The sequence below is a fragment of the Nematostella vectensis genome, chromosome 5, assembly GCF_932526225.1.
Source record: "Nematostella vectensis chromosome 5, jaNemVect1.1, whole genome shotgun sequence".
NCBI lineage: Eukaryota > Metazoa > Cnidaria > Anthozoa > Actiniaria > Edwardsiidae > Nematostella > Nematostella vectensis.
Window position 1 is genome coordinate 11,434,829 of NC_064038.1, and position 21,270 is coordinate 11,456,098.

General features: G+C 39.3%; 1 protein-coding gene across 2 annotated transcripts; it reads right to left on the minus strand.

Moving 5' to 3' along the window:
• Window positions 1-731: 731 nt before the first annotated feature.
• Window positions 732-21,260, minus strand: LOC5517698 (myb-binding protein 1A-like protein). Of its 2 annotated transcripts, none has more exons than XM_032362125.2 (37): window positions 21,003-21,260; window positions 20,281-20,571; window positions 19,269-19,382; window positions 18,544-18,666; window positions 18,086-18,178; window positions 17,565-17,676; window positions 17,370-17,455; window positions 17,144-17,236; window positions 15,681-15,760; window positions 15,515-15,578; window positions 14,742-14,827; window positions 14,475-14,523; window positions 14,182-14,301; window positions 13,411-13,501; window positions 12,882-12,949; window positions 12,381-12,434; window positions 12,251-12,304; window positions 11,758-11,868; window positions 11,554-11,602; window positions 10,834-10,979; window positions 10,397-10,460; window positions 9,633-9,832; window positions 9,220-9,331; window positions 7,334-7,367; window positions 7,135-7,192; window positions 6,687-6,803; window positions 5,794-5,869; window positions 5,138-5,187; window positions 4,308-4,400; window positions 4,104-4,174; window positions 3,963-4,014; window positions 3,244-3,312; window positions 2,658-2,699; window positions 2,162-2,224; window positions 1,822-1,923; window positions 1,318-1,433; window positions 732-940 (listed from the first exon to the last, which is right to left on the minus strand). In XM_032362125.2, the coding sequence occupies exons 1-37, from the start codon at window positions 21,138-21,140 to the stop codon at window positions 817-819; spliced, it is 3,465 nt and encodes a 1,154-aa protein (XP_032218016.2). In that variant the 5' UTR covers window positions 21,141-21,260; the 3' UTR covers window positions 732-816. The 2 variants fall into 2 exon arrangements, with proteins under 2 accessions (XP_032218016.2, XP_032218014.2); XM_032362123.2 differs by having other exon boundaries at window positions 1,318-1,439; window positions 21,003-21,259.
• Between the last annotated feature and the right edge of the window lie 10 nt (window positions 21,261-21,270).

Here is a 21,270-nt window from a genome sequence, read left to right on the forward strand (position 1 = left end):
GCTTTGCAAGCATTCACGAGTTAAAATTGGATGTTTAACAGACTTTATAGAACAAGGTTAGTGAAACTCAAGCTCTGATTGGTAGAGAAGTAATGGTGATTAGAGTTCACATGAGCGTTTGACGTCATTGCGTGCAATAGCATCAGTTGAATACAACAAAAAGATCTTATTTTTGTGCGTTTCCTCTAATAATCGATACAGATAGCAGCACAGCGTGAAGTGAACAACGGTCAGTCAACTCGCCTTCCTAAGCGTACCTTTTTGTTTATGATAACTTGTGACGTCATTCTTGGAATTTTATAGAGCAAAAATAACAATACATGTGCGCCTGTTGTGTTGTGCACGAATGTGAGAATGGGCAACTGGCTTTTTCCGGCAATCTTCGACATGCATGTTAGGTAAATGTTAGCTTTAGGGCCCTGGATGCTTATTTAATTCTTATAGGGGGGACGATAAGAAGTTGAAGCGAGGCGCTTATTTGTTTTTAGATTCAGAATTCAGCTTATTCTTTACTTAAGTAGCCAATAAAAATATAATACATTTTGGACGCACTTCATTGCGTACTGGGTTCCAAAGCGAAATAGTAGTTCCTCGTCTAAAAAATACGCGCCCTCCTCCACCCTTTCCCTGTAGTTTCGAAAACGAATCGCAGTCAAAACATTCACTCCTTCCGATGTAATGTTTTGTTTGTCTGCGGCATAACTTCTCTTCTGAATAGTCAAGATACAAAGTAGCGTATGTATTATACTTTTATAGTATGAATTTTGCGAATTACAACTTCCGTGTTAAGAGTCTACTAGGAAAAAATTCTACAAGTTATTTATTTTTCTTCTTCTTCTTCCGTGGTTCATTTGCTTCAATTTGTTCGTTTGTCTTGCCGTTTGTCTGTTTTTCTTTCTTTTGAGTTTTCTTTTCCTTTTTCTTCGGTGTTTCTTTGGTACTACAAAGAGAAAACCAAATACAATAAACAAATAGTCATAAGATTAAGGTACCAAAAAAAATTGACTAATTTTTAAGGATAGTTGAGGCGAAAGCCTTTTATCATTTCTTCAACTTTCTAACAAAAATATTCTAACAGTACTCGATTACAAGCCATGGAGAAAAAGGGTTCGCAAGAACAACAAGAACATAAAGGGCAAGGGGAGAGGAGGGCGCAGTAACATATCCTTTTCCACGCTGATCATTTGCAAGTACATTACCCGCCAATTAAGTACCATTCCGTTTCCTGATTGGCCATCATTAAATAACTAAACAGTAGCGAAATGTTGCACTGCTCTAGAGCTCTAGAAACGCGGACATGCCAAAGACAACACTCACCCTGATAGAGTTGATACGAGACGAACACACGTGGATTTGATGTCGTTAGATCTCGTCGCCAGAGGCCCGGACAATGCGGTCTGCAGGGCGTCTTTCAAGCGTTTATGATCCAAAAGCTGAGGCTTAGATAAGAGAATCATAAGTGACATGATTACATCAGCTTTAGTATGAAAATATTGGTGGATAGTACCTGGGCTGAACTAAATGTTGGGAGTAAGTACGCAGCTGCTTTGTCTCCTATTATCTTTGTTCTACAAAGGAGTTCTTTTGTCTATATTCTTCTCGTACTTTGTGTCGAGGTGCGGGTATTGTTCATTTGCCCAATCAAATTGCAGCTTGTAAGAGCTGCGTACTGACCCAATGTTGGTGGTGACGATTGTGATGTTTCTGATACTCAATCATGACGATGGCAAGGCCGACTATCGCCTTCGCAATATCTTTCGCAATAACTATAGTCATGGAAGAAGATGGTGAGTGATGAGAAGGCTTTTTGTTTAACCTTACCTCGCCACTGGTTTCTTTGATTAGTTTTGTCGTCAGTTTAAGCACCTCCCTAAAGTGTTTCGCCTTCATCTGCGTCTCCGCGGTCGCGCTGCCCGAGATGATCTAAAATACACGTCACAAAACACAATATGTCAGAAGAAAAAGACCTTCAGACCACCAGAGAATATCTTCTTCCTCAGGAATCTTCTTCCTAAGGAATCTTCAAATACTATGCCTTTTCCATTTGATATCTATAAATGCGCAAACCCCTCAGCTAATCCTTGGCACGGACCTAAACAAAATGTGACAATACTTCGCGCTACAAAAGATTATCAGTAAAATACAAGTCAAAAGTTCTTACCGCTGCTAAGGTATCTTGGAAGACTTGGGCGTTAGTCTCCAAGTGCTTATCATACGATGGACACTAGGGAGAGAGCAAAGAGTTGGTCGCACATACTCCGTAGACAAGTTACCTTCCAACGGTGAGATGCTTTTGTAACCCATGCACTTTTAATTAGTTTTAGTTTGCAGAAGCAAACAAGAAAACTTCACATTTCCTTCGTGAGGTGGTAACGTGTAATGACGCCATAGTCCTCCCTAGCAGCTAGCTCTACCATAGACGAAGTTTTATATCTATCACACCATGATCTAACCATGATCATAATTGTTTTTCTTTCTAAGCATTGCTTATTGGGTTCAAATGTGTTCAAATTTAAATTACCCACATCACATTAAAAAAATAGACCCCATTGTTTTACTTGACTTCTTCATGAAACATATTTTGCTAAAGAGACCATGCATTGTGCAATAATAATGGAGAAAGACAGTCTGGTGACATATATTGATTGCAGGCTCACCTTATGGCTCAGCAGTTGTGTCAGCATTGCGCATGCTTGAGTCTTAAAAAAACACAAGGTGTCATTGAGCAAAACTAAATTGGAGCCGCATGGCGGGAGGGGGTGGGAGTGGGGGGAAATTGCGAGGGTGCGGTATCAACATTCAAGCGCGTTAGCCTTTTATAAGAGCAAGAGTAATATAAATGAGATTTTCTAGATTTTTCAATCTACCTGGTGTGAGATAAACAGACCGCATGGAGCAGGCGCGTACACAGGGGGTTGCGCAGGACACGCGCACACCCCCCCCCCCCCCCTTTGGAGGCCAAAAAAGTGGGTCATTTCTTTTTAAGAAATCTTCAAATGCTATGCTTTTGGGTCAGAACGCAGCTCTTACAAGCTGCAATTTGATTGGGCAAATGAACAATATCCGCACCTCGACACAAAGAACGAGAAGAATTAAGACAAAAGAACTCCTTTGTAGAACAAAGATAATAGGAGACAAAGCAGCTGCGTACTTACTCATGTTTTCAATATGATTCTATGACGGCGCAACCCCCCCCCCCCCCCCCCCCCAGCCAATTCTGGGTACGCGCTTATGGAGCTTTACCTTTCTGAAGTTGTTTACAGCACTCTGCAGAGATCGTATCAGCTGCGGCGCTAGCTCCCATGCCACGAACTATACACAAGAAAAAAATCATAGTCACACGGTCAGTAGAGATTGTTACAATATCACTGTAACAAACTAGAGATAGAAGAACCGCATGGAGCAGTAAGTATGCATGGAGCAAAAAGTATAGTCAAATTGTAAATTCGGTGCCGTAGCAGGCCTCGAAATATTGGAGGGGCACAATACAGAAACATTAAGAAAATATTTGGGGGTGGGAGGTACAATACAGAAACAGTAAGAAAATATTGGGGGTGGGGGGTACAATACAGAAACAGTAAGAAAATATTGGGGGTGGGGGGTACAATACAGAAACAGTAAGAAAATATTGGGGGTGGGGGGGGCACAATACAGAAACAGTAAGAAAATATTTGGGGGCAAAGCCACGCCCCTACTGGTCATTTTCTTCAAAGTTTTGAAAATATCAGGGGACAGGTGGCCCACCCCCCGCTACGGCCCCTTCTTAACCGCTTCCCGGCTTCCATCATCCAAACTTATGGAATTACATTTGGTGCTGTTTGATTGGTCAGCACCTTACGGAGATGCGACGTGATTGGAAATAATTTCGATAAAGTCCATGACATTTCAGGATGTTGAGGACCCGCGGAAGCCCTGTGGATGGTTGAGCCAATAAAAAGATAACATTTAGATGTGTTACTTACCGGAAAACGGTTGATGAGTTCTGTGAACAACACAGGATGCAGATGGGTGCTCCTACAGAAAAAAAAAGAAATACTTGAACATAAAGAATACAGTTGCTAGGATCTATAAAACCGTCTCCTTAAAAACACATAGACACGTACCTTTTCTCCATGAAATCTTTCAGCGCCTCCTCAAAAACCTTTGCCACGCGAGGGACATCAAGCTGTCCGCCCTACAATAATGTAAGGGAGTAACTGTTAGTCAACTGGACAAACACTGCGTGAAGGAGACACACACACGGCGTGACAGGAAGCAAAATTGCATGACAGAAGGACCCACACGGCGTGACAGAAAGTGTGACTTACGTGATCGTTACAAGGACGAACTTCCTCTTTCTTCTTCCGTTTCTTGGGCGGGACCTCGGCAGGTTTTTCAACGCTGCCTCGTAATACACGAATCTGTAACCAACACAATAGCATCAGAGGGCAGACCTGTGTAAGGCTTGAATGGACATGACGCTTTGATAAAGAATACGCTCGCCCAGTTCCAAATAACATTGGCATTTCCATTGGCTAGATCAAGCAAGTAAACAGAATACCCTTAAAGAATGTCGATCATCCACTTATTTATTATTGTTTGCAATTGAAAATATATCGGTTTATTTGCAAGGAACTTTAAGATAACCACCCACGATTGAAGTTTAACTCATTAATTTTATTGAAAGCATCTCAGTCACTTGGTTGAATTAGCCGATGAAAATCGATGCTCTGTGTGACTTGTCATTTAGCGGGAGTATAAAACGGCGGCATGATTGACCTTCTTTAACCCCACATCGTTATAAAAGTATCAGGACTTCAATTCAAGATGGACATTTTCAAGTTTTTTTTTTTTTTGCAAATGTTTAGCTGTATTTTCAGACAAAAAAAATTAGTAGCTGATCGATCCTGCTTAACGACACAGCTACGCTACAATTGTGCTATCTATTTGGTTATCTAGATGTCAAGAAACGTAAGATCTGGTCCCAGATCCAAGGCAACTTATTGACACTTAAAAAGAGGTAGTCAGTCAGACTCTTCATTTAATATTGGAAAACAAATGCTGCTACCACAGCCCGCAATCCCAACCCCCACACACCCACCCACCACTTGGGGATAACAATTTAATTCAGGGGCTAAATACAATAAACGTCACTTACAATCAGCATGCACCCGCGGGCTATCAGCGATACGATATTCAACGATGGAGCTGAAATCGAACAAAATATTTGATATGTTATAACAATGCGTGCTATGCAACGCAAAGGAAAAACGTGAATTTCTAGCATCCCTTTACCTCAACCCACCCTTTACCCTCAAGAACAGATGACTTTGACTTGAATCGCAAGTGGGCCGGTGTGTTAGCGCGCATGGGGCATCTCATCTCTGAAGAGTATCTTGAATTTGACTTGTTAAAGCCGTATTGTCACCAGTTTACTTCGGTCGATTACGTAACAATCTTCGATGATTTTTAACGGAAAATGCGAAAATCATTTCGAAATATTTAATGCAGTGTGTCTATTGGAAGTTTCTTTGAGGATGTGATTGATAATTTAGAGCGGATGGCCTGTTAAATATCTCGGATTCTAATAGATTCTTTTGTCTTTTAACGGTCGGGGTTTCCGTCGGACCTCCGGAAGTAAACTGGTGACAATGCGGCTTTAAACTTTCTGTTCACTTGCTGTGTTCCTCAATCCCATTCATCATTCTTTATATGTATTAGAATTTAAATGTGAAGCGTTTTAACGCTGTTTAATAGGTGCAATGCTTTTGTTTTATTATTTTTTTTTTACTGTACCCTTCGGACTTCACTAACCTTTCATGGCTTTCTGTACAAGGATGCCTATCCTGTCATGAAGGTCTTCGCTGTTTAGCTGGTCCACTGAGGGGTGCTGTGCATAATAGAACAAATGTACGTTCAAGCACAAAGAGTGGGACGATAGCTCAGTGTTACGGCCTTCGTCTCCCGAGCAAGAGGAACAGGGTTAGAGCCAAGGGCATGTCAATTTGGGATTTTTTCCAGAGGTGAAAAATTCATTGGGGTCTGCGAGTTCCTCGTTTTCTCGGATAAAGACGTTTCATATCTCTCACCGCACATCATTAATAGACCAGTCAATCTACAAAAAATACCTATAGCCTAACCTAAAAGTAATTGCAACATAAACAATTTTATTGTTAGATGATATGAAAAGACATTCTAAACAACATCCCATAAGTTCTCCAAAATTCTCTTGGGGAACATCTCGAAATTTGATACTGTTTGATACTGTTCGGCAATCTTGGATTCTTTTGTTATTCATGAGCGCACTGGCAGAGCGATCTCGTTGAGAGTGCGTTTGCGGAAGGTTAGTGCGCCATGAATAACAATAGAATACAAGATTGCTGACAAAAGAAATGTTAATTGTTGAATTTCGAGATGTTCCCCCCAAGAGAACTTTAGAGAATTTTTGGATAGTTATCAAGGACATGCTACTCTGTCATTTCAGACCGAAATCATTTGTGTTGCAATGGTTAAACATTAGATAGACTGGACTATAACCTGTATTGGGGGACGTTATAGAACGCAGGCACGTTGTACCATCTTCCGTGCTGTCAGTTTTTTTTTTACTTTCGATCTAACGTTGAGTGCCCCTTGTCATCTGAGTATAAAATATGAAACACGTTCTATCAAGGCGCTTATCCGAGCAATTACTGTACATCAGGGGCTACCTCTCTTATGGAGCAGAGTTTGTTCCGGTAGATGGCCTGAGCCCGTTCTCCAAGAGTCTGATAATCCTTTGTACCGAGAGTTGACCAGGCAAGCGACAGTAACGGTTCCACCAGATCCTACAGATCAACCAAGCCAGACAAGATTAACACTAGGCTGATACATACACATTCAGGACCATTCATGTCATTGGATATCCTTTGCTTCAAGTGACAGAAGTGCTAATCGCACGAGTTGTGACACTTTGTGAAACCTTTGTTGCAATCGGGCGGTTTCCAGAGGGGGAGTCCGTAGACTCCTGAGGAGGGGTGGGGTAAGCACTATTGCAAAGTCACATGGCAACTGTTTCCTGTCTCCAGAAGATTGAGTATGAAAAAGAAAGCGAGGATTTCATGATAACTTTCAGTAAGTGGCTTGAAGTGTGACCCAGGGTCATAAAGGATAACATACCAACACTAGTGGGTTGTGAGACTGCTTCTTGATAAAGATTTCGATCATATCTAAGACCCTGCAACAAAAAGAAAAACTCAATTTCATACAATGACCACCTTCAGGACTAAATAGTCGCTGTACAGTATAGGGTATCACTGTTGTAATGGAAATTGTCATTTTTTTTATGGTAAAAAAAATATCAACGCGGTTAACTTACCTTAGCTTGAAATGTAGAATCGTTTTTGCTGTATCTATATAGAATAAAAAGTAAAAGTATCTTATGTATGACAACCAAGCCACTTGAGTAATGAAATTTGTAAAGATTGTTTTTCAGTTTACCAACACTAATTCCTTCATTTTCTTATTAGAATTTGTGAGCTGTGCTTGATACGAGGATTAAGTGTGACTCATACTATCAGCCACTATGGTGACCCCCTGTTTTTCCCCTTTAGGATAATGGATAGAACTAGACAGACTTAAGGCAAGATGTAGAAAAACTAGGTGGTCTGCATAAGTACGTAGGCTATGGGTAAGTACGTAGGCTATGGGTAAATACGTAGGCTATGGGCAAGTGCGTAGGCTATGGGTAAGTGCGTAGGCTATGGGTAAGTGCGTAGTCTATGGCTAAGTACGTAGACTATGGGCAAGTGCGTAGACAATGGATAAGTGCGTAGGCTATAATATACGTAGGCTATGGGTAAGTGTGTAGGCTATTGGTAAGTACGTAGACTATGGGTAAGTGCGTAGGCTATTGGTAAGTACGTAGGCTATGCGTATGTAGGCTATTATGTACGTAGGCTATAGGTAAGTACGTAGGCTATTATGAACGTAGGCTATGGGTAAGTACGTAGACTATGGGTGAGTGCAAAGGCTATGGGTAAGTACGTAGGCTATGGGTAAGTACGTAGGCTATGGGTGGGTACGTAGGCTATGGGTAAGTACGTAGGCTATGGGTGGGTACGTAGGCTTTGCGTAAGTGCGTAGGCTATGGGTAAATACGTAGGCTATGGGTAAGTACGTAGGCTATGGGTAAATACGTACGTTATGGGTAAGTACGTAGGCTATGGGTAAGTGCGTAGGCTATAATGTACGTAGGCTATGGGTAAATACGTAGGCTATGGATAAGTACGTAGGCTATAGGTAAGTACGTAGCCTATGGGTAAGTGCGTAGGCTTTGCGTAAGTGTGTGGGCAATGGGAAGTACGTAGGCTTTGGGTAATTACGTAGGCTATTATGTAGGTAGGCTTTGAGTAATTACGTAGGCTATTATGAAGGTAGGCTATAGGTAAGTACGTAGCCTATGGGTAAGTGCGTAGGCTTTGAGTAAGTGTGTGGGCTATGGGAAGTACGTAGGCTATGGGTAAGTACGTAGGCTATGGGTAAGTACGTAGGCTATGGGTAAATACGTAGGCTATGGGTAAGTACGTAGGCTATGGGTAAATACGTAGGCTATGGGTAAGTACGTAGGCTATGGGTAAATACGTAGGCTATGGGTAAGTACGTAGGCTATGGGTAAGTACGTAGACTTTGGATAAGTGCGTAGGCTTTGCGTAAGTGTGTGGGCTATGGGTAAGTGCAAAGGCTATGGGTAAGTACGTAGGCTATGGGTAAGTACGTAGGCTATGGGTAAGTGCGTAGGCTTTGCGTAAGTGTGTGGTCTATAGGAAGTACGTAGGCTTTGCGTAAGTGTGTGGGCTATAGGAAGTACGTAGGCTTTGCGTAAGTGCGTAGGCTATGGGTAAGTACGTGGTCTATAAGTGCGTACGCTATTGGTAAGTACGTAGACTATGGGTAAGTGCGTAGGCTTTGCGTAAGTGTGTGGGCTATGGGTAAGTGCAAAGGCTATGGGTAAGTACGTAGGCTATGGGTAAGTGCGTAGGCTTTGCGTAAGTGTGTGGGCTATAGGAAGTACGTAGGCTTTGCGTAAGTGCGTAGGCTATGGGTAAGTACGTAGGCTATGGGTAAGTGCATAGGCTGTGGGTGAGTACGTAGGCTATGGGTAAGTACGTAGGCTATGGGCTCTCTGAAAAAAGAGTATTTTTGCTGAGTTTAAGAAGTTAGCCCTTCGTTGGACCAAAAAAAGGACACACGTGCTGGTATTACCTTTTTTGTCTTTCTTTTCCTTGTTGGCCTGCACTCTGGTCTTGAACACGGCGGAAAGTGCATCATCAAGCTGCATCATGGCCTCATCATCTAGCTCCTCACCACTAGACTCCTGAGGGAGGAAGGGGTTAGTAGAGTCCTGTGGAGAAGGGGTCAGTAGACTTCTAAGAAGGGGAGGGGTCAGTAGACTCCTGAGGAGCGATGGGGTAAGTACCATTGTTACTTCACATTTGCAACTGTTAATAACACAAAAACTGACATACACAGTGGAACCGTGTTTTTAAAAAGACTCTTTCAGGCCCTTAAACTTGTAGGAGGGTGGAGTTTGGAAGGAATTTTCTGGTGATGGGAGGTTATAAGTGAAATTCACTCTGTAGACTCTGTATGTACATCCAGGAAAATAACTTATGTACCTCACTGTCAGTGTCAGCGGCAGCTGAACCCAGCGCAGCTTTGATCTCTGCTCGAAATGCCTCATCGACTGCATCATCATCACCTTCATCATCATCATCATCACTCTCATCTTCGGAGTCACTTTCATCTTCCTTGGTCTCTTTACAAGGTTTTTTGTCATTATCCTCATCACCATCATCTGCAGCCATGTCTTCGTCATCTGAAAGCATCACATTTTAAACAACAATTATATACAAACATTTGTTGAGAAGAGTTGATGGTTAGAGTACACGCACGCACACATTTTAAGTCATTGCACAGTTTACCAAGATCACTTTTGTTGTATAAAACAAATTGTGTCACTACATCGTGTTCCATCCTTATTTGCACAGTCTGTGACATCAGCCATGGCTGATTCAACAGTAGTACAGTTCCTCAATAAACATGGGGTCGGCCTCATCAATAATTATATTTCTTGCACAATGTGTGGACGTTGCATTATTTGTCAAACTGTTCTAGAGTGACACTATAATAAAACTTTGACATGCTGTTAAATCTAGGCCCTGGTCAGTCACACCTTTGTTATTGTTTTGGAAGATCCAATCTCCAATAAACCATCTAAAAACAAAGTTTTAAAATACTTTATTTACCAAAAAATGTCACATTGGCTTCCTCAAATCGGACGATGGAGATGGATTCTTTTCAGGCCTGGTACTTTGCTAGGACGACAAAATGGCAGCTGACTAGGCTGTTCAATCATAATACTGGCATAAATTAAACCTACCTGAGTCTTCTGCTATCTCCAGCACTTCATCATCCTCTCCACCCAGACTCTTTGGGTCGATGGCCTTGTGAACAATAAAAACAAGAGCATGTTGCATTAGGAAGCAAATTTATTAACAGTATCATATCACATATTCCATGCCATCACATGGAAGACTACAACATTATGCAGTGCAAATATTCTTGGGAGAAAACATTCACAGTAGGGCCAAATAAAACATACATGAACAATAACTATCTAACGGTACATTCTGCCAACAGTTTTGCACCATTCATGTTACACCATTAATCCACGAAAAGTGCACAACAACATTCTATCAATGATTATCGCTTTACAACAATGTTCTGCCAACAATGTGGCACTACCATGTTACAGCATCAATGTTGTTGCTGCAAGCAAGGGTTAAATACTATGGGGAAAACGTGAGATTCACCAACCTGCAGCACTATTCCCATCGCATCCTTTGTCAGGTGTGGTGCAATGGCAACAAACACTCTGTCAACCACGTGACGCAAAAGCCCCGATGGGCGTGTGAGAAGGCTGAGGAGAATCTCAGTCAACACCTCCACCCAGTGTGGCTCATCTAGGGGGCAAATGAACATGGGAAAAAATCAGATACACGAACTAATCACATATGAGAACTACAGTAATCACATTTTTGAGAATCCTTCACAACTTTGAAAATTCCCTCACAATTTTGAGAATCCTTCACAATTTTGAAAATCCTTTACAATCTTGAAAATCCTTTACAATCTTGAAAATCCCTAACAATTTTGAAAATCCCTCAAAATTTTGAAAATTCTTCACAATAGGAACTATTGGTAATCACAAACAGCGATTGCCACAAAGTGGTACTAAATAATTAAACCACGATGAGGGAACCAATCACCTAAGGCACCTTAAAGATTAATAAGCTTTGATTTTTTTTCTCCAAATTTATGTGCTGAACTGTATATCAGGTATAAGTAATGCCATTACATGCTCTTTTTATTTGGCCTGAAACCATAAAATTTGACCAGCGTGCTATGACCTTTCATACCACAGTAGTAGGAAATAACATAAGTAGCTCACCCAATCAGAAAATAGCATGGTTAATGCCCCACTAAAAAAAAGAGCACACCATCAAATATTACATGTGACTGTGTGAATTTACAAACCTCTACTTGTGTCAGTCTCTTGGCGGTTTTTGTGGCAAGCTCGGACTTCCTAAATCCAAAAAATTAACATAAATATGATATGGCATTTAGCTGTTGGAAATCGCCACGTTTCATGCTAAAAGATTGTACTTTGAATTTTTGGTAATAATATAATTTAGTAAAAGGTGTTACAAACATATAAATCATTTTGAGAGGTTGACAAACCTTGAGGATTTCAGAAGCCTGGTCCGGATCACTGAAGAGTTGAAGTGTGATGTGACAGAGGAGAAGCTCAAATGCTCTGTCCTCTGTACTGGCAGTACTCTCCTTTGATTGCTAGAAGATAGGTAAGATATTCATTCATGTGTGCTTCCATACTTGCAGACCTGAGTAATAATCTCACGTGTCAGCCTCCGCCAATTGCTGGATTAGCTCATTAGTGGCAATTAGTTATTTAAAGTAAAGATCAAAGATAATTCCATGAAATAAAATTAAAGTTTTACCAGAAATGTTTGACAGTGTACACTGTATGTCTTAGTCACGAAACTCAAAATAAAATACCAGATGCAATTTCCATTGCAATTTTCCAATTCCATTTTACATATATGTATAATAAGGAAATGCATGAGTGTACACTTTGCTTGAACATAAGAGAAAGTCAGGCATTTTTAGCTAAAAAAGGAGATATACCTTTCATAAACATGACAGAAATGTTTACCTTTTTGTGGATTTTAGATATAATTTTCATTGCACTATCGAATGACTTCTGGCTCTGTTAACGAAAAGCAAAAAATGTTTAGCGACTGTAGATGGGAACAGTCAAGAAGGCATATGTTTATAGTACTTACAATCTCTGACCAGGATTCTGCAATGACAGTGAAGTCGTCATCTGCAAGAAGGCCCTATTAAAACACCACGGAAAAAATATAATAAAATTAGTCATTCAAAGAAAAAAAATGTCTTTACTTCTTACATGCTGTTTGTTGGAAGGACTCCAACAACCTCCTTTGTAAAGGCTCTTCATCATTTATTAGCTAAATACATTTTGGCTAGTACAGTGAAGCTCATTAACTTTCTAAAACTTGCTTAAAATTAAAAAGAAAATTTGTGTTTAGGTACACTTGCTTGCTTAGAACTTCTAAGCTATTTCTAAGGGACAGACCATTAGATATATATGATGATTCTGTTTCAAAAATCCCCTGGAAAAAATGGGGCATGCCAACATCTGTTACCTTCCGGTCATATATAAAATGGTCCCTACCACTCACTGAGTTCAATCCAACCACTGAGTGTCCCACTTACCATAGTCTGTAACAACCCCCCTTGTTACTGCTAGGTCCCTTACCAACCTGTGCGTGTTTGACAATAGTGAACATCACATGCACTTCCTCATCTCGGCCGGAAGTCTTGGCTTGACCTGAGGGGAAAGCTCATTTATGAAAAGCATGACACTTATGATCAATGGATATTATTTGGTGAGGTTGAGGAATATTAATGAATTGAGAATTATTTTTAGCTTTGTACTGTAGCTGAATTTATAGTTTCATGACAGCCAAGAATTCAAAATCATTCTCTTGTCTGAAAATCACACAGTCAATTATACCACCTTGACCCATCTGTTGAGTGTTAATTTGAAAGGTGGATAGCACCACAAAAGTAAAAACATAAAAAATTAAGACGCAAATTTACATGATTTTAATTCTTTTATTTTCTTAATTTAAAATGATTTTAATTCTTTTAATTTAAAGATTTAAAAAAGACACAGGTTATCAATCATAAAAGCAGTATAACACTCCATGAGGTTTCTGGGCACTTTCCCTTAAAAAAATAGAATGATTAAAAGATTTGTATCATAATAACCAGGTTTAAGTAACCCACCATGGCTTGCAGGTGAAGGGGAGTCTAATTCTTTCATAGTGCTGAGGAATCTCTGCTCACAAGTCTGTCTGACTTGGGCGGACAGAGGGACCTAATCAACAAGAGAAGATGTGCATTAAAATCCACAATTACTGGAACCTTTGGCGATTCCAGTGTGAGCTTGAGGTATTGTACAAGCTATATAACCTCTACATATTAAGAAACGCATGATTTATGTACCTCTCAGAACAAACAAACAAGTATTTATCCGAGTCCTTTTCAAATGTCTGCCTATGTTTCCGGCAGAAGCCTCTTTTCTAGCCCAGCAAAAAAGAAAGGAAAAAGGCCTCTTTTAGCTTTGTACTGTAGCTGGTGAAAGGTGAAATATATTGTTTATTTCCCACTACTGAAGGTGTCTGCTCAATGGAGTATAGGTGAAACCGACAGTGTTTCCCACACACATACAGTACAGTTAATCAATTTGATTTGACAGATCTTATACAGATCACAGTCTTAAAGAGAGAAACTGTACAGTCTTACATAGAGTACAGTTAAAAAAATATTATTTTGTAATAGTTGATAATTAACCCAACCTCGCTACAATAAGATTTTCCAAGGGTTTCCCTTCATATTGTAAAATGGAGGACCTCTTTGTAACAATACATTGATTGATGCATTTTCTTTCGCCTAAAGCATATCATAAAATCCAGGTTGCACTGTACAGATCTCAGTGGACACAGGTTTCACACAATATCCCTGCCTTTTTTCCTCGCATTGTAAGATATCATTTACCTGTAATTTCTTGCTGCCTCTCACAGCAGTGAAGTAACTTTGATCGATCAGGAATTTCATTATATTCTCAATCCAAGCTCCTGATTCACTCAGTTTCTTGGCTTTGACTAATAACAAAAGCTGAAAATAAAAGGACTTTCAGGATCAACCTTTTTAAGGCAAGAAGAGTGAGAAATCAATTACTGTGCAACTTTTGTAAGAAACACCATCATTTTTTTATGACAAAATGGTATGACAATAAAAAATATAAAAGGATAAAAATGAAACATGTTAATCAGCACTGTTGTGTGTACCTGATTCAGGATAGAAATCCTAGTAGGATCCACATCACCCCCAGATGATCTATGCCAAAACAAAAAAATTAATTAATAATAACAATAACAAAGGCAGTGAAAATGAAGATGATGATGAAAATGAAGCTGAGAAATATTACTGTGTTGTTATTATTTTTATATGTGAGGGGATTCTGTTTTTACAAGTCTACAGGTTGGACCCAAGAAACAAAAGGACTTCCCATGGCAAATACACAATGGATCATTTTATTATTAACTGAATAGTACCTTTCAGATGCTAGATATGTGATAGACCCTTGGATAAATGAGGACGTCAGCCAAGACACAAGCTTGACAAGCCCAGGACCTTTTAACTGGTACAAAAAACATAACCAATGTACAACATGATCTTCATATTCTATAAAATTAATATAGTGTAACCTTTAGATCAGGAAAAAATGATCAATATCAATGTAAAAAAACTCACAATATAATAATATTGGATATTAAAGAAAACAAATAATTAAATTCATCACTAGTAAACAAATGTAGATTATTTTTTAAAGTGAATTACAGTACAGCATGAACATATGTTACAGCTGAATTCATCAGTGCGTATTTAATCATACTTTGGAGATGGGTCTATGTAAATCCTACGCATCAGCAAACTAAGAGTAGCAAGACATACAAGTTGTCATGAGAACAGAACTCAAAATAATTTTACATAGGCCTGCCCCCAAAGTTTGACTGTCACAATTAGAAAACAAGACATGGATCTTGGATCCACCAAGGATGTGCAACAACAAATTTAACTGTGAAGTCCCAAAAATTGTATATACCATTTGTGTCCTTCACAATACAAGATGTAAATGTAATTGTGTTAATGAAAAGTTTGCTTTGTGCGTGTTAGACCAAAAAAAATATTATATCAAGATTTTTCCCTATTACTGTATCTTTGTCAGATCTGGCCAAGCTGATAAATATATCGGGTATATAATTATATTGAGTATCATTATTTAACAAAGGTTCCTGTTTATATATAGCCAAGCTTTCTGCCTTACCACTCCAAAAAGAGACTCCACAGTCTTTGTCTTGGTGAGCTTATCAAAAGACAGGTTTCCATAACTAGGAATGAATGAATAAGGTTTAATTATATTTATAGCCTTATTTGGCAATTTAGAGGTGCATTATAACAGACAATAATGCACTAAAGAAATCATCAATTACCTTCCTAAAAGATGTATAACTACTTCAGCAGAGGTCTCCGGGTCATCATTCCCCTTTAACAGGGTTGGCATTGATGATGCCTATTCAGTGACAGAAGACAATTCAAAATGTTATAGGATTGGGGGCCTATACCATCTTCATAACATCATTGCTGTCATCATCAACATCAACAATCATCACCACCCTACTGTAGCTTTCATTACTATCACTGCCGTTGGCACCACAAATTAACACAAACAGCAATCTTTATCATCAGCAACAATGATACCCAAAATCATCATTACCACTCTCATCAACAGGTGTGTCATGATCAATGATGTTATTATATAACTACTGTGTTATCACTACCACCCTAATGGCTTAGTGAATGAACATTCAAATGTCTACATCTACATCTCTTCTTCCTTCCGGACAACATGTAAGAGGGCAGCAAATGCTCAGAGAGAAGATTACTGTTCATTCCTGATCACTTCACACAATCACAATGCAAACACATCTCAGATATGTCAGCAGTGTAGAGTGTGAGGTATCAGGTCTAGTGATATGGCTCATCACTGCATTGTGCTGTACATAGCTTTACTGCTTGCCACTATTACCACAACTATTCCACAATAATCACCACCACCACCATCATTATCATAATTACCACTACCCTCACCATCACCATCATCATTCTCAACATTTTTGCCACCACTCAACCAATCATCATCATCACCACCACTACTACCATAATCACCATTATCATCGCCACTACTACAGTACAATCAATCATCATCATCACCACCACTACTACCATAATCACCATTATCATCGCCACTACTACAGTACCATCATCATCATTATCACCATTATCAGCATCGCTACTGCCATCGGCATCATTATCACCATTATCAGCATCGCTATTACTGTTGTGACCTTATCGTGGTTCTACTATCAGAAAGCCATGAGTGAAGACGGTACGTGTTTATTGTAGATCTGTGTGATTCAACTCTTTCCTAATCATACATGTGCTATATGCTAATTACAGTATTTGTGATCATTTGATTAATATGACGTATTCATTAAGATATTAGATTACTACAATTACCATCATCATCAACATCGTCATCATCACTACTACTACTACAATCATCACCACCACTACTACCCTAGGGGTTTGATTAGGCCCCGGTGGCTGGCGAAACTACCAGCTATTTTCCACCGAGCACCGGCTACTTTTTTATAAAGTTGATCTATGTTTTATTTGAAATAATAAAATAAAATAACTTCCACCCCCTACTTATCAATCCCCACTGCCGACTCTGGAACTTAATGAAACCCCTGTACTAATATTATCATCATCACCACCACTATGATAATCATCAAAGTCGTTATCACTATCTCATCATTAAAACATGTTTTCAACTACTGTAAACCCAATATACATACACCATTATTTCCCCACATTTTTCCCTCTGACTCACCAAGTGTCTGGCAGCTTTGTGAAGATATGTTTGAGCAGAGGATAAATTGTTGATAAAACTCCTCATTGAGTTTTTGGCAAAAACTGCTGCAACCTGAAAACAAATGAAATATTCTACTGAATAAACTAATGCAATAACAGAGAATACAAACCACATTTTTGTGCAAGTGGACTGACAGCAATAAGGCCAATACGTTAACATTATGAAAAATAACATATACATGTACCTGTTCAGATTTAAGCATTGGTAAGATTTTTTCAATTAGCTGAAATCCTAGATACTTCCTTTCATGAGTTGATTGAAACAAGCCATCTGAAAAGTATAGAACAAAATAAAATGTGGGATAAAAGGTATTGGATAAATGGTATACAATAATGTCTAAAATAACAAAATTCAAACTATAGAGGGAAGGTTTGTTTACCATCAACAACTGCTTTCCAGAACTTTTTAAACTCTTCTGTACTTTTATGGCAGGCCTGTGACAGAACTTCATCCCAGATACAATGCACCTTAGGATGAACAAGTGATGACTCCTAAGGAATACAATAACATTAGTGAGTTTAGACAGACAAATTGACAAAGAGACAGATGGACAAACAGACAGACAGGAGGACAGACAACACAGGCAGGCAAGCAGAGACAGACAAACAGATAGACATAAACAGAAAAGGATCTTTGCATGATATGTAGGTGATACTTTTGTATCTATCTGACATTTCAGACCTCATCAAGCACCACCTAACAGACTGGGAAATGGGTCAAGATTTCTAGGACTTTTTGTGATCCATCTGAGAGGTGGATTGACAGATAGACAGATAGATGGAAAAGACAGACAGATAAACAGACATACAGAGCAATCACAGTAAGATCCACTCAACTGCTTGTTTTTCTCTTGCTACCTTTAGCTCTAAGATACACAAATTAGTTGTTTTAATTTCAAACCTGCAAGACCTCAGCAAGCTGAGTAATATTTGCACCATCTAACAGAGGTAGATGGGACCAGATTTTCTTGAACTTTTTGCGATCCATCTGTCCCTACAGAAATGAAAGAAATAACAATCACAATGTTAAACTACATATTAAGGCATAGGAAGCACTAAACCTGAGCATGGATGTATAAGAACTGCATTACTATTTGAGGCTGCTTTTTCATCTTTCACAGTCAGTGCTCATTTATAATATAGAGTCATCAACTGTACCCTCCTAAAGTGGAGACCGAAAGAAAAATAAAATTAAAAAAATACTTTCAGTCCGTACTGTACAGTATTCCTGTTGACAATGTCATACCTGCAAATTTAATTACTAGTCACCCTTACACCACCGCTGTACACCTAAAAATGTTTTTAAATCACTAGCTATTAAGGTAACTTTTTCCAAAAAGCTATTAAGATGTGTTTGACCTTGAAGTGTTTCTCAACAGTCAAAGCAATTAGTAGTGATGAGGGTGTGGCCGTCTCCCATCCCTCGTAGACGTAGTCACTGATGGTAGGCTCCACATACTGACTGTACACCTCAAATGACGCCTGACAGATCAACAATGACAGCAAAGTTAATAAAATCCAAGGTTGTTCATTTCATGCTAGGCTTGGTGCTGTCAAAACGCCATTACAGCAATGCCCTGCAAACTGATGCTTAGAATTACTTAAAGACAAACCACGTTTTTTATTTTCATCAATCAAAACCATGGCTACTGATCATTCAAACTATGAGAATTCAACCAAAAAACTTCTCGGTACACAAAATCACAGGAAAAGAGAATTCATAATCCATGTAAAAAAAATCATTGCCAGAAGCAAGTTTCCACCTTCAACTTTATTTTACTGACAAACATGTATATCCAATAATCATTGTTCTGCTTTTACATTGCAAACTCAAAACCACAAGCAAAATTAGAGAAATTGTCCAGAATTATAGAATTATATCATAGTAAATGTGTAATAGGTAGAAGAGAAACTGGACTTGATAATTTAGTCTTTGAGCATTAATGCATGTATCCAACCTGGGCTATAAAGGACAATGGCATACAAAGTAGATTAATTTGCACAAAAGAAGAAAAAAAGTTGTTAGCATGGACTAAAATCTTGCATGTCGTTAACCTTTTAAGGGTCCTATATTATCATCTTACCATAGATATGATATCAGCAATAGACTTGATCCCCAGCTCTCGCAGATAGCTCTTTTTCTCAGTCAGCTGTTTAAGGGTCTCTACAACTTGCTTTAACCAAGAGCATACCTCCACCTGTTTAGTTCACAGTAATAATCAATAGAGTAATAGAGTGCAGTGTCTTGGGGAAGTAACCAGGTACCACAAGTACTCAGCGCCTCCCCTGAATGAGCAGAAAGATGTGACTAAATGCCATCCCAGAAGAAGTGTCTTGACAAGCGCAGAGGGAGTTGTGCCTGGACGTATATTTCAGTAATAATGGTAACGCTACTCACACAGTCAGACATGTGAATGCTAAACTGATGATGCTCTACTGAATATCATTTCAAATTCCACATTTTTATTTCATTGGAGTGGTAAATAACAGACTATTGACAGTGCAGGCAAAACTAACATCTCTGAGGATTGACCAAGACCACTTGAAACCTCCAAACACAGTATACAGAACAAACCAGCATCAGGTGTTTACCTTAAGGGTGTGTAGTTGCAAAAATGTGGTTCATTTTTCATAACAGGATTGTTATAAATATGGTAACTAGGACCCCCCCCCCCCCCACTCAGCCAATCATGGGTATGTGTCGGAGCATTGCTGCATTAAATCACACTAACTTATCTAAAATCAATTTACTGTATGAAGGGAGCAGGAATTCAGTCTCCAGAACTAAAACAGCTCATGATCTTAAAGCTTGACACTCACTAACTCACTATCCATTTACGTCAGTGTCTCCACCTATTGGCAGGTGTGACGCCGCATGGAGGTTCACATCGGGGTCGCACAGGTTCATTTTTAGATCACTAAGCGTGGCATCCGCCCAAGTCTTTCTGGGTCTGCCCCTCTTCCTTCGCCCCCCCCCCCCCCCCCCCCCCCGGCTCGAAGCAACAATAATAAAAGAATCTGTTCTACACCAATGCTAGTCCTGTTTAAATAAGACTTTAAGGAGTGCCATTTAAACTAACTAGTTCCAGTACTCACATCTTTTACCACGTCCAGACTCCGAGCTCTGACAAGTGCCATCAATCCAAAAATGTGCCCAATGAACCCATCCCTTTCCTCTTGACTCTTAGCACTTCCAGTGACCTGCAGATTATCTGCCAGCATTTTTATAACATCCTCTGGGGCAATAATATCAAAATGGTGCAGGATCTCGGCAAGTACCATTGCAAAACCCTGTCTTGCTCCCTTCCTGGACGACGCAAGTCCTTTGGTGAGCCGCTTGAGGCTGTATTTCAGTTCAGGGCATAAGTCTGTTTCACTATTGATATCCTAGTAAGAATTAATAGAAAATGTCAATCACATTAATTATATCTCATATAAATTGTCAAGGTAAACGGTAAACAGTGATTGTGATTGTGGAATGGCAGTTGGGCTGTGAATAACAGGAAAATGACTCTAAACAGAGTTGAAATTTATATTGAATGCCAGAAAATCAGAGACCTTGCTCCAAATCAGCAAAACGACTGTTGTCAGAGTGCTAAACAAAAAAATAAAAAAAAACCCTTCTTTTCTTTATTTCCCTGTGGCCTCCCTACCATTTAGATCAAAACAAATTCAACTGTGATACCTATCCATTAACAATAAAAGCCAAACATTACGACATAAAAACACTTCAAATACGATCGATTAATGATATTTTATAGATATTGTATATTTCGGAACCTCCGCTAATTATTTACGGATCTTTCAGAATTTTTTACCTCTTGCACGTGTGTTTGTTGTGCGACTGACAAATATTCGACCAGCTCTTTCGCAGCTTCCAAACGCGTTGGCTCATTAGTAGATGCCAGTTCCCAGTAGAACGACAAACCCTTATCTTCCTCCGTCGCTTTCTCCATCTTAAAATTCGGATTTTGCCTCTCAAACTACAAAATTGTGACGATATTTTGCAAAAAGTCTTACGAAACTTTCCGCCATGTGTGTGTAGTATGAGCCTGCACCCACAACAAAATAGCGGACTGCTGTATG

Excerpts from the sequence above, each read along its gene's own strand:
- LOC5517698 (XM_032362123.2), bottom strand. The coding sequence starts at position 21,140 with ATGGAGAAAGCGACGGAGGAAGATAAGGGTTTGTCGTTCTACTGGGAA. Across the intron at positions 15,579-15,680 it reads GTTATACATCTTTTAGGAAG|TTATGGAAACCTGTCTTTTG; the intron begins GTAATTGATGAT and ends ATTCATTCCTAG. Across the intron at positions 5,188-5,793 it reads TGTACAGAAAGCCATGAAAG|CTCCATCGTTGAATATCGTA; the intron begins GTTAGTGAAGTC and ends GTTCGATTTCAG.